This window comes from Schistocerca piceifrons, chromosome 2, assembly GCF_021461385.2.
Source record: "Schistocerca piceifrons isolate TAMUIC-IGC-003096 chromosome 2, iqSchPice1.1, whole genome shotgun sequence".
Lineage (NCBI taxonomy): Eukaryota > Metazoa > Arthropoda > Insecta > Orthoptera > Acrididae > Schistocerca > Schistocerca piceifrons.
In genome coordinates this window covers 579,238,258-579,255,055 of record NC_060139.1, presented here as the reverse complement: position 1 = coordinate 579,255,055, position 16,798 = coordinate 579,238,258, and the positions used below count along the sequence as shown (strand labels likewise).

The 16,798-nt window shown below is 41.8% G+C and overlaps 1 protein-coding gene across 1 annotated transcript in view; it reads left to right on the top strand.

The window, feature by feature from the left end:
• The window catches only part of LOC124775607, a 237,383-nt gene that overhangs the window by 195,431 nt on the left and 25,154 nt on the right, over window positions 1–16,798 (top strand). The window contains exons 16-17 of the mRNA XM_047250436.1: window positions 12,790–12,916; window positions 14,601–14,730. Coding sequence (XP_047106392.1) covers window positions 12,790–12,916; window positions 14,601–14,730 — 257 coding nt within the window. The remainder of the gene's footprint in view (window positions 1–12,789; window positions 12,917–14,600; window positions 14,731–16,798) is intronic.

The window sequence follows — 16,798 nt, the reverse complement described above, 5'->3', positions numbered from 1 at the left end:
CTGGAATATTTCTGCGCGGTATGGGATCCTTACCAGGTAGGATTGACGGAGGACATCGAAAAAGTGCAAAGAAGGGCAGCTCGTTTCGTGTTACCGCGCAGTAGGGGTGAGAATGTCACTGATATGATAAGCGAGTTGGGTTGGCAGTCACTGAAACAAAGGCTGTTTTCTCTGCGGCGAGATCTATTTACGAAATTTCAATCACCAACTTCCTCTTCCAAATGAGAAAATATTTTGTTGACACCCACCTACGTAGGGAGAAATGAGTATCATAATAAATTAAGAGAAATCAGAGCTAGAACGGAAAGATTTACGTGTTCCTTTCTCCCAACCGCCATTCGAAAGTGGAATAGCAGGTAAGTAGTATGAAAATGGTATGATGAATCCTCTGCCAGGCACTTAAGTGTGAATTGCAGAGTAATCATGTAGATGTAGATGTAGATGTAGATGTAGAGCACAAACTGGTGTGTTCTGGAAAAGACAGGAGGAGCTGCAGAAACCTTCCTCATTGCAACGCCACACAAAGGCGAGTGCTACCATCACTACGGAAATGACAAATGACGTGAAACCCTGTGTTAATCAGAATTATACCTATATCGAAATTGTACCACCCTAGCACAAAACCTGGTGAAGAATTCTCTTACTTGTTGTTGTTGTTGTTGTTGTCATCAGTCCTGAGACTGGTTTGATGCAGCTCTCCAAGCTTCTTCATCTCCCAGTACTTATTGCAACCTACATCCTTCTGAATCTGCTTAGTGTATTCATCTCTTGGTCTCTCTCTACGATTTTTACCCTCCACGATGCCCTCCAATGCTAAATTGGCGATACCTTGATGCCTCAGAACATGTCCTACCAACCGGTCCCTTCTTCTGGTCAAGTTGTGCCACAAACTCCTCTTCTCCCCAATTCTATTCAATACCTCCTCATTACTTATGTGATCTACCCATCTGATCTTCAGCATTCTTCTGTAGCACCACATTTCGAAAGCTTCTGTTCTCTTCTTGTCCAAACTAATTATCGTCCATGTTTCACTTCCATACATGGCTACACTCCGTACAAATACTTTCAGAAACGACTTCCTGACACTTAAATCTATACTCGATGTTAACAAATTTCTCTTCTTCAGAAACGCTTTCCTTGCCATTGCCAGTCTACATTTTATATCCCCTCTACTTCGACCATCATCAGTTATTTTGCTCCCCAAATAGCAAAACTCCTTTACTACTTTAAGTGTCTCGTTTCCTAATCTAATTCCCTCAGCATCACCCGACTTAATTCGACTACATTCCATTATCCTCGTTTTGCTTTTGTTGATGTTCGTCTTATATCCTCCTTTCAAGACACTGTCAATTCCGTTCAACTGCTCTTCCAAGTCCTTTGCTGTCTCTGACAGAATTACAATGTCATCGGCGAACCTCAACGTTTCTATTTCTTCTCCATTGACTTTAATACCTACTCCGAATTTTTCATTTGTTTCCTTTACTGCTTGCTCAATATACAGATTGAATAACATCGGGGACAGGCTACAACCCTGTCCTACTCCCTTCCCAACAACTGCTTCCCTTTCATGCCCCTCGACTCTTATAACTGCCATCTGGTTTCTGTACAAATTGTAAATAGCCTTTCGCTTCCTGTATTTTACCCCTGCCACCTTTATAATTTGAAAGAGGGTATTCCAGTCAATATTGTCAAAAGTTTTCTCTAAGTCTACAAATGCTAGAAATGTATGTTTGCCTTTCCTTAATCTATTTTATACAATAAGTCGTAGGGTCAGTTTTGCCTCATATGTTCCAGCATTTCTGCGGAATCCAAACTGACCTTCGCCGAGGTCGGCTTCTACCAGTTTTTCCATTCGCCTGTAAATAATTCGCGTTAGTATTTTGCAGCTGTGACTTATTAAACTGATAGTTCGGTAATTTTCACATCTGTCAACACCTGCTTTCTTGGGATTGGAATTGTTATATTCTTCTTGAAGTCTGAGGGTATTTGTCTGTCTCATACATCTTGCTCACCAGATGGTAGAGTTTTGTCAGGACTGGCTCTCCCAAGGCCGTTAGTAGTTCCAATGGAATGTTGTCTACTCCCGGGGCCTTGTTTCGACTCAGGTCTTTCAGTGCTCTGTCAAACTCTTCACGCAGTATCGTATCTCCCATTTCATCTTCATCTACATCCTCTTCCATTTCCATAATATTGTCCTCAAGTACATCGCCCTTGTATAGACCCTCTATATACTCCTTCCACCTCTCTGCTTTCCCTTCTTTGCTTATAACTGGGTTTCCATCTGAGCTGTTGATATTTACACAAGTGGCTCTCTTTTCTCCAAAGGTCTCTCTAATTTTCCTGTAGGCAGTATCTGTCTTACCCATAGTGAGATAAGCCTCTACATCCTTACATTTGTCCTCTAGCCATCCCTGCTCAGCCATTTTGCACTTCCTGTCGATCTCATTTTTGCGACGTTTGTATTCCTTTTTGCCAGCTTCATTTACTGCGTTTTTGTATTTTCTCCTTTCATCAATTAAATTCAATATTTCTTCTGTTACCCAAGGATTTCTAGTAGCCCTCGTCTTCTTACCTACTTGATCCTCTGCTGCCTTCACTACTTCATCCCTCAGAGCTACCCATTCTTCTTCTACTGTATTTCTTTCCCCCATTCCTGTCAATTGTTCCCTTATGCTCTCCCTGAAACTCTGTACAACCTCTGGTTTAGTCAGTTTATCCAGGTCCCATCTCCTTAAATTCCCACCTTTTTTGCTACTTAAGAAAAAAAAGGAAGGAAAACGCGAATAGTCGGACCCCACTCCACGTATCCAGTCTACTAATGTCCAGTTTCCTTGTAGCTTGCCCAATTGAAAAGACGTCCAGTTTTATGAGCTTCTGTAAGCAATGGCTTTCTTTGGGGTACAGAACGCCATCGCAATGTTGACCTGGAGACTGGTTTGCAACAGATTGTCAATGACAGTGCGTGGCACAGTGACACACGCCTGTTGCCACTGTCTGTGAGGATCTTTTTACGGTCACTGTGCTTACGCCGAGTTACGGGGATGCGGTGTGCGCCATTCCATGGACCAGTGCTCTTTGATAACCAACAAACAGGATACCTTGATTCGCGATGAGGTCATGGCCGTAACAAAGAACAAATGGGAAGCAAATTGACGTTAATATAACATCACACTTGCTACCACTAATGATCAATTAATAATATGTTTAGTCTGAATAACAAAATATCGGACTTCGTTAATACCTATTAACTTGAGTTGACTTATTAAGTATGTTAAAAGCAAGGAAGGGAGTGTAGGGTTAATATCCTTTCGACAATGATGTCATTACAGACGGAGCACGAGATCGGATTGGATGCGCACTGTGCTATGTCCCTCACAAAGAATCGACTTGTTATTTGTTTATTTGAATACCAGAAATCCTATACTGTGTGACCACAAAGGTATGGGGTTGATGTTAGTTACATTTTTACATATTATTTTTGCAAACAACAGAGGATGTTTAGTAATGACAGCAACAACCTAACATTTATCTTAAACGGCTAAGTATATTAAAATATACATGAAAATTCAGCGCACATATTGTGCAAAATACAATGGTAGCTAGATAGCATGAATGCCTAGGTCTCGGCATCTGTTTCAATATATTAAAATATAGAATGGTTCAAATGGCCCTGAGCACTATGGGGCTTATCTTCTGAGGTCATCAGTCCCCTAGAACGTAGAACTACTTAAACCTAACTAACCTAAGGACATCACACACATCCATGCCCGAGGCAGGATTCGAACCTGCGACCGTAGCGGTCACGCAGTTCCAAACTGAAGCGCTTAGAATCGCACGACCACATCGGCCGGCTAAAATATAGAAAATACACGCTAATATTTTAACAGATCTTGTTGCAATCGTATTATTTTTATATAACTCTACGAAACCCTGACAAATAGAAATTCTGCCGAAAGCGGAAGGCTGACGTAAAAAGTAATTATAAGCACTGTTGAGCACTGTGAAGTAGACTAAAAGGTCAAGTACTTAATGAAAGTTTACCTTAAAGTACTCATCAACAGAATATACAATATGTTTCATTAATAATTCCTTAACTTTCTTCCGCAACGGCCTTGCCGCAGTGGCTTCACCGGTTCCCGTGAGATCGCCGAAGTTAAGCGCTGTCGGCCGTGGTCGGCAATTGGATGGGTGACCATCTAGGCCGCCATGCGCTGTTCCCATTTTTAGGGGTGCATTCAGTCTCGGCCTCCCACCATGAACCATGGACCTTGCCGTTGGCGGGGAGGCTTGCGTGCCTCAGTGATACAGATAGCCGTACCGTAGGTGCAACCACAACGGAGGGATATCTGTTGAGAGGCCAGACAAACGTGTGGTTCCTGAAGAGGGGCAGCAGCCTTTTCAGTAGTTGCAAAGGCAACAGTCTGGATGATTGACTGATCTGGCCTTGTAACAATAACCAAAACGGCCTTGCTGTGCTGGTACTGCGAACGGCTGAAAGCAAGGGGAAACTACAGCCGTAATTTTTCCCGAGGCCATGCAGCTTTACTGTATGATTAAATGATGATGGCGCCCTCTTGGGTAAAATATTCCGGAGGTAAAATAGTCCCCCATTCGGATCTCCGGGCGGGGACTACTCAAGAGGATGTCGTTATCAGGAGAAAGAAAACTGGCGTTCTACGGATCGGAGCGTGGAATGTCAGATCCCTTAATCGGGCAGGTAGGTTAGAAAATGTAAAAAGGGAAATGGATAGGTTAAAGTTAGATATAGTGGGAATTAGTGAAGTTCGGTGGCAGGAGGAACAAGACTTCTGGTCGGGTGACTACAGGGTTATAAACACAAAATGAAATAGGGGTAATGCAGGAGTAGGTTTAATAATGAATAGGAAAACAGGAATGCGGGTAAGCTACTACAAACAGCATTGTGAACGCATTATTGTGGCCAAGATAGATACGAAGCCCACACCTACTACAGTAGTACAACTTTATATGCCAGCTAGTTCTGCAGATGACGAAGAAATTGAAGAAATGTATGATGACATAAAAGAAATGATTCAGAAAGTGAAGGGTGACGAAAACTAAATAGTCATGGGTGACTGGAATTCGAGAGTAGGAAAAGGGAGAGAAGGAAACGTAGTGGGTGAATATGGATTGGGGGAGAGAAATGAAAGAGGAAGCCGTCTGGTAGAATATTGCACAGAGCATAACTTAATTATAGCTAACACTTGGTTTAAGAATCATGAAAGAAGGTTGTATACATGGAAGAACCCTGGAGATACTAAAAGGTATCAGATAGATTATATAATGGTAAGACAGAGATTTAGGAACCAGGTTTTAAATTGTAAGACATTTCCAGGGGCAGATGTGGACTCTGACCACAATCTATTGGTTGTGACCTGTAGATTAAAACTGAAGAAACTGCAAAAAGGTGGGAACTTAAGGAGATGGGACCTGGATAAACTGAAAGAACCAGAGGTTGTACAGAGTTTCAGGGAGAGCATAAGGGAACAATTGACAGGAATGGGGGAAAGAAATACAGTAGAAGAAGAATGGATAGCTTTGAGGGATGAAGTAGTGAAGGCAGGAGAGGATCAATTAGGTAAAAAGACGAGGGCTAGTAGAAATCCTTGGGTAACAGAAGAAATATTGAATTTAATTGATGAATGGAGAAAATATAAAAATGCAGTAAATGAAGCTGGCAAAAAGGAATACAAACGTCTCAAAAATGAGATCGACAGGAAGTGCAAAACGGCTAAGCAAGGATGGCTAGAGGACAAATGTAAGGATTCAGAGGCTTATCTCACTAGGGGTAAGATAGATACTGCCTACAGGAAAATTAAAGAGACCTTTGGAGATAAGAGAACCACTTGTATGAACATCAAGAGCTCAGATGGAAACCCAGTTCTAAGCAAAGAAGGGAAAGCAGAAAGGTGGAAGGAGTATATAGAGGGTCTATACAAGGGCGATGTACTTGAGGACAATATTATGGAAATGGAAGAGGATGTAGATGAAGATGGAATGGGAGATACGATACTACGTGAAGAGTTTGACGGAGCACTGAAAGACCTGAGTCGAAACAAGGCCCCGGGAATAGGCAACATTCCATTGGAACTATTGACGGTCTTGGGAGATCCAGTCCTGACAAAACTCTACCATCTGGTGAGCAAGATGTATGAAACAGACGAAATACCCTCAGACTTCAAGAAGAATATAATAATTCCAATCCCAAAGAAAGCAGGTGCAGACAGATGTGAAAATTACCGTACAGTCAGTTTAATAAGCCACAGCTGCAAAATACTAACACGAATTCTTTACAGACGAATGGAAAAACTAGTAGAAGCCGACCTCGGGGAAGATCAGTTTGGATTCCTTAGAAATACTGGAACACGTGAGGCAATACTGACCTCACGACTTATCTTAGAAGAAAGATTAATGAAAGGCAAACCTACGTTTCTAGCGTTTGTAGACTTAGAGAAAGCTTTTGACAATGTTGACTGGAATACTCTCTTTCAAATTCTGAAGGTGGCAGGGGTAAAATACAGGGAGCGAAAGGCTATTTACAATTTGTACAGAAACCAGATGGCACTTATAAGAGTCGAGGGACACGAAAGGGAAGCAGTTGTTGGGAAGAGTGTAAGACAGGGTTGTAGCCTCTCCCCGATGTTATTCAATCTGTATATTGAGCAAGCAGTAAAGGAAACAAAAGAAAAATCCGGAGTAGGTATTAAAATCCATGGAGAAGAAATAAAAACGTTGAGGTTCGCCGATGACATTGTAATTCTGTCAGAGACAGCAAAGGACTTGGAAGAGCAGTTGAACGGAATGGATAGCGTCTTGAAAGGAGGATATAAGATGAACAACAACAAAAGCAAAACGAGGATAATGGAATGTAGTCAAATTAAGTCGGGTGATGCTGAGGGAATTAGATTAGGAAACGAGACACTTAAAGTAGTAAAGGAGTTTTGCTATTTGGGGAGCAAAATAACTGATGATGGTCGAAGTAGAGGGGATATAAAATGTAGACTGGCAATGGCAAGGAAAGCGTTTCTGAAGAAGAGAAATTTGTTAACATCGAGTATAGATTTAAGTGTCAGGAAGTCGTTTCTGAAAGTATTTGTATGGAGTGTAGCCATGTATGGAAGTGAAACATGGACGATAATTAGTTTGGACAAGAAGAGAACAGAAGCTTTCGAAATGTGGTGCTACAGAAGAATGCTGAAGATTAGGTGGGTAGATCACATAAGTAATGAGGAGGTATTGAATAGAATTGGGGAGAAGAGGAGTTTGTGGCACAACTTGACAAGAAGAAGGGACCGGTTGGTAGGACATGTTCTGAGGCATCAAGGGATCACCAATTTAGTATTGGAGGGCAGCGTGGAGGGTAAAAATCGTAGAGGGAGACCAAGAGATGAATACACTAAGCAGATTCAGAAGGATGTAGGTTGCAGTAGGTACTGGGAGATGAAGAAGCTTGCACAGAATAGAGTAGCATGGAGAGCTGCATCAAACCAGTCTCAGGACTGAAGACCACAACAACAACAACATTCAGTCTCGTGATGCCAATTGAGGAGCTACTCCACTGAACAGTAGCGGCTTCGGTCAAGAATACCATCATAACGACCGGGAGAGCAGTGTGCTGACCCCACGCCTCTCCTATCGTCATCCTCCTGTGAGGATGACACGGCGGTCGGATGGTCCCGGAAGGCCACTCGTGGCCTGAAGACGGAGTGCTTTCTTCCAGAAGGTATTGCTTTAGTTTCTGATTGAGAAGGGTAGTTTGTTGGACTCATGTATTGCCGTTCACCGATTTAGAAAAATCGGGGGAAGTTCAATCCGGATGCACAGACAAGGATCTGGACCCTGTAGTTACTGAAGATGTGCCCAAAACACTGCGCCACCTCACTCTGTTACGGATTATAAAAAAAATATCACACCATAGTGACAGACAGATGGAGGCATCAAGTCAGTAGAAACACTGAAAAATCAGAGAAAATACAACCCGAGCTTCCAGCCAGTACGACGTCGACGATTGCCTGCAGGTACTTCTTACATTGTTAGACTTTTCGAAGGTGAGTGGCCGCAGATGTGTTTCACCACCCACCCCTCCAGCCGCCTCAGCAGCTCATTGAGAGGGACGTTCCTCCCTTTCCAGCCCCGAGATTAGCCCGAACGCTGGCTGTTTATGCTTGAGACTGAACGGAGGAAAATTCGTCGAGGTAAATCGTCGTTAATGGAAACGCACGTAATGGCAGTCGCATTATCCTCAAGAACCTTCGAAAAAAATGTCCTAATCTCTTCCAAATGCCGTTGGCAATATAGCAGTACAGTTTACTGACCATTTAAGTGTCTTCTGAAACGCTCTGTCCTCTTTCTTCAGAAATGGTAACTCCAAGGGCTCTAAAACTTAAATCCTTGCATTCTCTGTGAATGTGTTGTCCTCAGTCTTCCCTGGCGCGCATTGCAACTGTACTACGACAAAACACTTATTCTTACTGTGCGTGAATTTGAAAAACTACATTTTGCCTTATAGTAAATCAAATTGAATACGAACACTATGAGAGAATATATAGTCGTCTACCACTACTGAATCCATTTTACCTCTAGTGTTCGCTGAAACATGTTTTTCATCATAGATATTTTCTGGTGTATTTTGATCGGTAGTCAGTAAGAGAAAGCTTCAGATACTAATTACACCATTTCTTTTAGCTACATTTTTTTCACTTTCATCACGCCGTCAATAAAGGTCATTAGAGGCAATTGGCCAGGTTAAAATATGAATTGTTTAGTCTTTGCCAGAGATATGATGAAATACAAAAGTATTGCTAATCTCATCATCGTCCATGCGAAATAATCAAATCTACAAAGAAGTGGAACATAACTCATAGAAATTTACTCAACAGCTTTCCAATTGATGTTAAGCTTATTGTCCTTGAAAATTGCATAATATAAAATAAAATTTGTTAACATAATGCAGAAGACGATACAGTAATGTCCACTGTTCTCGTAACTTATCTTTGTTTCGTAGATCTTTAATCCATTTTTTTCTCTGTCCCGTACTTCTGGACTGTGAGGATTCATGGCCTTGTTAGTCTTAGCAACACATTTCTGCAAAGTGTGTCGCGTTATTAGACAGTGTGCAATTTGAGTTCGTCGAAGCTACATTTACGTGCAGCTGGCGGCATTTCACAGCGTCGACGTGTTTTATCCACATAACACCGTAAGAAAGAGTTCTACGAAGTAAGTAAATGCTTGAAGAAAAAAATTCAAGAGAAAATATTTTATGAAACAATATGAGGAAATTTGTTTAAAGGAGAAATTGAAGAAATAATATTTTATTAGCTAAGACATCTTAAAGAAATGATGAAATTATTTCGTTTCTAGTTTTAAGAACCACAAACAAAATAAATGGAAAATGCTGTCTCACTGCAATTATTTCGTTTTTTTCTAAATTAGCATTGCGTTGAAGCCCTACGATCATGGATGCAAGTACTGCGGCCTCGGTTGTAACGTCATTGTTTCAGTTTTGTGAAATGTAAAGAACGGACTGCCTTTTATTGAATGGCTTCTATGAGGATGCGACTGCCGGCCGGAGTGGCCGAGCGGTTCTAGGCGCTACAGTCTGGAGCCGCGCGACCGCTACGGTCGCAGGCTCGAATCCTGCCTCGGACATGGATGTGTGTGATGTCCTTAGGTTAGTTAGGTTTAAGTAGTTCTAAGTTCTAGGGGGACTGATAATCTCAGAAGTTAAGTCCCATAGTGCTTAGAGCCATTTGAACCATTTTTTGAATATGCGACTGCCATTGTAAAAAAATATGGCGAGAGTGTCAAAATCGCTTCTTTTGCAGTGCATATCTTTCAAACTAAGTAGAAAGGATCGTGGTCCACTGCGAATACACTGATGGGACAAAGGTCATGGGATAACGACATATACGTGTACAAATGGCGGGAATATCGCGTACACATAATATAAAATGGCAATGCATTGGTGGAGCTGTCATTTGTACTCAGGTGATCCATGTGAAAAGACTTACCAGGTGATTATGGCTGCACCACGGTAATTAACAGACTTTGATCGCTGAGTGACAGTTGGAGCTTCACGCATGGGACACTCTATTTCGGACATCGTTAGAGAAAGCCATATTCCGCGAGCCGCAGCGTCAAGTGTGTGAGAGAACATCCAATTTCAGACATTATCTTTCACCACGGACAACTCAGTGGCCGACGGCTTTCACTTAACGACAGAGAGCAGTGGAGTATGCGTAAACTTGTCATTGCTAAAAGGCAACCAACACTACGTGAAATAACTGCAGAAATCGATGTGGGACCTACGACGAACGTATCCGTTACGACAGAGCGGCAAAATTCGGCGTTAATGGGCTACGGCAGCAGACTACCGATGCGAGTGCCTTTGCTAACAGCACGACGTCATCTGTAGCGTCTCTCTTGGACTCGTGACCATATCGGGTGGACCCTAGACGACTGGAAAACCGTGGTCTGCTCAGATCAGCATGATTTCAGTTGGTAAGAGCTGATGGTAGGGTTCGAGAGTGGCGCAGGTCCCACGACGCCATGGACCCAAGTTGTCAACAAGGCACTGTGGAAGCTGGTCGTGGCTCTATAATGGTGTGGGCTGTGTTTGCATGGAATGAACTGGGCCCTTCGGTCCAACTGAACCTATCACTGACTGGAAATGGTTATGTTCGACCACTTGGAGACCATTTGCAGCCATTAATGGCCTTCATGTTGCCAGCCAATGAAGGAATTTTTATGGATGACAGAGCGCCATGTCACACGAAGAAAATTCTGGACTGTTCGAGAGAGTGGTTTGACCATCCAGATTGTCCGACATGAATCCTATCGAACCTTTATGGGACGCTATCGAGAGGTCAGCTGGTGCACCGGCGTCAATTTCGCAATTATGGACGGCTATGGAGGCAGCATGGCTCAATATTTCTGCAGAGGACTTCCAATGACTTGTGGGACCCATGTCACGTCGAGTTGCTGCACTGCTCCGGACAAAAGGAGGTGCGTCTCTATAGTAGGAGGTATCCCATGACTTTGCCAGCCCAGTGTATATTCCCGTATAGAAGACATGTCCGATACATAGTGCGTGCATCAACAAATGAATTCACACGGATGTACATGCACTTTAGATTCTTGTAGTTCCCAGAAATTAAGAAGGAAAACCTCTTTAGCCCCTACCGGCTCTCACATTACGCGATACTAGTACCTTGTTAAAGCATTGGAATTGCAAACGACGCCCCCCCCCCCCCCAATATCTGGCTCACTATCTTAGATTCCTTGCTGAAAACCACGTCGACTAATGGAATTTTGTTAACGGAAAATTGAAACGGATGCACTACAAAAAATTTAACAAATTTATTGTAAACTCTGCAGTAATGAGCTGGTCTCAGGTCTAAGCGTATGCATTCCACGGACACTTAATTACAATAATCTACTTCATATAATGTAGAGTCTCCCTTACCTCTTCGCTCAACATCTGTCCGAAGTGGCTGTGTAGTAAAGAGTACTATCGTTATATACCAATCACGAATGAAAATGTGTGCTTTCGAATCCCGAGTCCTCTTCGCAGAAACCATTCCATCATTTTCCTCAAGCGATTCAGAGCAACCAAAGAGAGCCCAAATGTGGATCGCCTGGTATGAAGGCCACTGCAGTTCACAGCATGTCCAGTACCTTAATCAGTGAGATAGCTCGCCCGGTCACAGAATCGATGAGGATGTTGCGAGACATCGATTGACTGGAGCTAGTCCGAGCGCTGCGCGATAAGACTGAGATCTGGTAATTGTGAAAGACGTTAAAAACATTAAGCGCTCACTCTCTGCATCGACGACCTGTATGTTACTGATTCATCCAGATACCTGGGAATCACGCGTCTGAGTTTACGGTCAGGTGGAATAGCATTTCCGTGATAATGTGAACTTAAACATTCCATAGACACCTGACAGCAAAGAGTGTCCTATGATGAAGGTACAGCGTATTCTCAAAGACTCTAGAAGAAAAAAAAAACAATAGAGCCACCAAACACTGGGCTGTTGCGTTTACTCCAAACGGCCAGCCTCCCCACTTAGACACACTGTTACAGATGTGTGTCTGGATATCCTTCGAAAAATCTAAATGCGTTCTTTTGATTTTTACCTTGCTCGAATTCTCTGGACTGTCTTTGATGTTCAGCGTGAACAGGTAATGCATAGACTCAAGTCCGTCACGACCAAAGTGTTTCTTTTTCCATATAAAAAGAATTATTGAAATACAGTGTAATTTTTCTTCAGGCCCTCGAGAAGTCAGACGACTGTTCTCTCCTGGCTGTCAGTTTGATTTATATCGCCTGTTATGATACGTCAAAGGAAACTTTCCTTTTGGATTTCAGTATAAAAGAGCGTTATTTCTGTATAGTCGATGATAATTACTTGTGAAACAAGAACGAAGCCACATTCAAACTCTATACGCACTCACTCCAGCTACATAATTGCACAGTACTGGAACCCGGCGGTGTCCATCTTTTGTAATTTTGTTATTGCCCATCGCATCTGCTTTTATGTGACAAAATACATGGTCGCTGCGCGGTGTTATTTGTCTGGGTTCTACGAATTTGTGAAAACGTGATGTGGACCACATTTTAAATTAATTGATGCGATAATCCTTATAAGCAACTAAAGGACTGAAATAATTTTGAATTTTAGCAGCTTTAAGAGCAGTCAAATAAAATTGTTTCTGACGAAAAGAGAATTACTCTGCAATATAATCCGATTAATTATCTGTTACCTACAGGAACTACTTACGGAAGATTCGACATCTGGAACTGCGTTCCGCCCCTGTGAGCCGAATCACCCCTCGGGACATCCTCAACTTTGCCTGGCAGATCGCTAAAGGCATGGCTTACCTCAGCGACATGAAGGTATATAGAATTATTATACAACGCGTAAAATATGTAATTACTTCTTTTATAGATTTATTACTATGAAATTTTGCAAAGAAAGACCATTTCAGACGAGCAGTGTCTTTGTTATTGTTATTATCCGTGGACTTTTCTTTGGAAAAAAAGTCGTGGTAAGCGGTGGTTGTATGCAAAATGAAGAATCATTTTTGATAGAATTTCAGCATGTTGTCGTGCAGCAAATATTGTACTTGTGAAGTTACTGAAGCATTTCTACATCATTTTTCATTCATCTTTAGGAGAAAATCATTATCAATAGGACTTATGTCAGAGACGTACTGAGGAATTCTAGTACTTGCTAACCTCTTCTCGCCATTTTGCTCGGCATTTCATGTAAGAGATTGATCTGGAGTTGAGCTCCCTACGTTAGCCACGAAGCAGTGAGTACAGGAGACATTCTTTCACTTGACAGTAAGGCATAAATGGTATTCCACGTATTGAGAACTAGGCTGTAGGCTGCATTTGGAGATGTATCACTGTTATCTGTCGCATACTGCACTATATTTTTCGTCGGCCATTTGATGGTCGCCTTGAAATGCAGTTGCCAACATTACGCGGTGAGTCGATAAAAAATTTCAACTCTTCTTGAAATTTCACACCCATTCAAAATGAAAATCATAGGTATTTGCTGTAGACACATTTGCTCAGACGTATTCACGAACATGAACTAAAGAGCCGCTCATTCGCTAGAAAAAAAGGAAAATAATTGCTAGCCACAGTATAAACATCTTTTTAGAGTTATTAAGAACGTAATATGCTCGTCATATTATTACAATCCATCTGACGAACTTTGTCTCTCATTTGTAAAAGAATTGACAACCGGGTTGTTGTGTTGTTGTTTGATAAGGGACAGAATTAAATGACTGAAGTTTCAAAGGAATATAGTTCACGCTATTGCCATAGAATGTATTCTGAATCCAAGCTAAGCTCTAGTAGAAACTAATGTAAGTTGTTGTATCGAATAAAATGAGTGTTCCCTGCTTGCTATACTGCATCGGCTCAAGTCCACAATTCCTGTCTGGAAAACTCAGAAGACAGAGAGGATTCATTTAAGAAATGAAGATACCTAATATAAAATAACAATAGTTCACTTGTCTGAATGTACGCGAATGTCGCTTATTTGGTCTTCCCTCCCGATTGCCACTTTCTTATCGGGATGTGTCCTAACATTGAAAAAAAAAAAAAAAAAAACCTGTAAAACAGATATACAGCGCCAAAAATTATTTAAACTATGAATGAGGCAAAATGATGTAAAATGAAATACTAGTAGAAGTAATAGTAATAGTAACAGGAAAGTGACGTTTACATAAGAAAAATAAGTATCTTTCGAGAGTTGCGCTATGGTAGGAGGTTAAACTAAGGATAAACAATTGATAAGCTAATTATGTAGAAAACGTGCTCATTTAATACGAAGTGGGGACTAACTGTACTCCATTTCGTTTGCTTGACTTCTGTCGTCTCAATCCTGATATGTATCAAGAATGTGCAGAACATATTTCAGAATTTCTTCAGTTTCAAATCATTTAATGCAAGGCTAAACTCTAATAACTTTGAGATAACCGCAAGCTTCACAATATTGCATGTTGTGCATAAGACTACAGAAAAAATGGTTGTATGTAGTTTTAATAAACGTTCCTTCTGTCAGCTGGTTCATCGTGATTTGGCTGCACGTAACGTCCTGGTGGCCTCGGGCGGCGTCTGCAAGATATCGGATTTTGGGCTCACCAGAGACGTCTACGAAGACGACGCCTACCTGAAGAAGAGCAAAGGGAGAGGTATGAATAGCCATTACCACTGTATTTAATGTTGTATATGTGAAATGTACAAAGAGGCGCGTAACAAAGAAGGGCAAAATGTATATATGCTGAAGCAGTGGAAAACTTACAGTAAAACTGTTGTTTGAAACAAACATTATGTCAAATTCTGCTTAAGTTAAGGTCATTTTTTTGCCTTAACAGGAAAACTGTAGAAAAATTTGGTGCTTTCCGAATAACCGAAGAATGCAGAAGTAATTAATAAAACTTTCTCGGGCTTCCAGCCGCGTCTGGTGGTTAAAATCCCACGAGCTTTCGACCGAGCTCTCCTCAGTCATTGTCAAGTGGTAAGACTGACTGCTGTGTCACCGTGACCGCGTCGTTATATAGCAGCGCTGCTGGCTGTGACGTCACTAGTGCTCTCTTCCTCGCTGCTCGTGAGATTTTAACCACCTGACGCAGTTGGAAGCTCGAGAAAATTTTATAAATTCATATCGCCGCGAAACCATGCATTCATGCAGAAGTAATATTTCTAAGCCAAAAAAAATATATATCATATATAATACTTGGATAAGATCTCCTGCAGTAAAATTATGATTAGAAACATTTTATAAGTCCGCAGCTCGTGGTCGTGCGATAGCGTTCTCGCTTCCCGCGCCCGGGTTCCCGGGTTCGATTCCCGGCGGGGTCAGGGATTTTCTCTGCCTCGTGATGACTGGGTGTTGTGTGATGTACTTAGGTTAGTTAGGTTTAAGTAGTTCTAAGTTCTCGGGGACTGATGACCATAGCTGTAAGTCCCATGGTGCTCAGAGCCATTTGAACATTTTATAAATGCTAGTGGAATATAATTCTCAGTAGTAAATCCTTTAATAATTTGGCATTCAGATTCTTTCAACGAATGTAAATTGGTGTCTGTGTGAGAATTCAATTAATTTGGTCTAATGACTTTATTCAAAGTCACAGTCGCATATGATTTATCTGAGCATAACAGATTCTGACATTTTAGCTACAGGGACCGATGACCTCAGCAGTTTGGTCCCGTAGGAACTTACCACCATCATGTTAGCTACTCGCTGTACGCTACTCCGGTAGACGAGATGTCAGTTAACGGACGATTTCACAAGAAGACTGTTTCGGACGGATTACTGGGTATATAACATCAAGAACAAGGCTAAGAATGAATAAGACGTCGACATCGTTTATAAGTGAATAAATCATATGTACATCACTGCGACTCTTTAAAGTTACTATGCAATAATTAGTAGTCGCTGTGGACAATACACGTCAGCTAATTTAAGTTGTTTTCCCCTATATTCCACGGGATCAGCAATTAGGATCATAGGTGTGATAGTTCCCATGAAGATCACCGTGGTAGAGTTGTCCTCGGAATTCTTTGCTGGTGTCCGGTTAAGTGCAGGTGGAAGTTAGCCCAGCATCTCAGCTAGGTGACTGACAAGTTTGTTGCACAGATATCCATAGGCAACACTAAGTCAGTCATAGCACGTGCTAATACATGCTTTTTCAGTATCACTACCTGCAGGGGCACAACTGCTGCCTGAAATTCTGCAGTGGACAATTGGAGAATAGATAACCCAGTAAGAATCGGTAATATACAGGGTGGCATTTATTGAACTATATGAAAAAAAACGTAAGTTTGTTACAAATTATGGAATGCACACACTTTATTCAACATGTAAACGTCAATGTAGATATTCGGATTTAGGTTATGACATGTTCGATATGTCTGCCATCATTGGCGATGATGTGGCGCAGACGAATAACGACATTCTGCGCGTGTCGTTGAAGTGTCGGAACATCGATGCTGCCTTTGACCTCCTGAATGGCTGTTTCCAGCTCAGAAACGGATTTAGTTTTATTGCTGTATACCTTGTATTTAATATAGAATGGAAAATGGAATCGCAAGTGTTCCGATCCGGAGAATATGGCGGCCAATCTAGGCCCACGCCAGTGGCCTCTGGGTACCCCAGAGCAAGAATGCGGTCCCCAAAGTTCTCCTCCAGGACATCAAACACTCTCCTGCTTCGATGAGTTTGAGCTTCGTCTTGCGTGCCCACATCGTGTGGAAGTC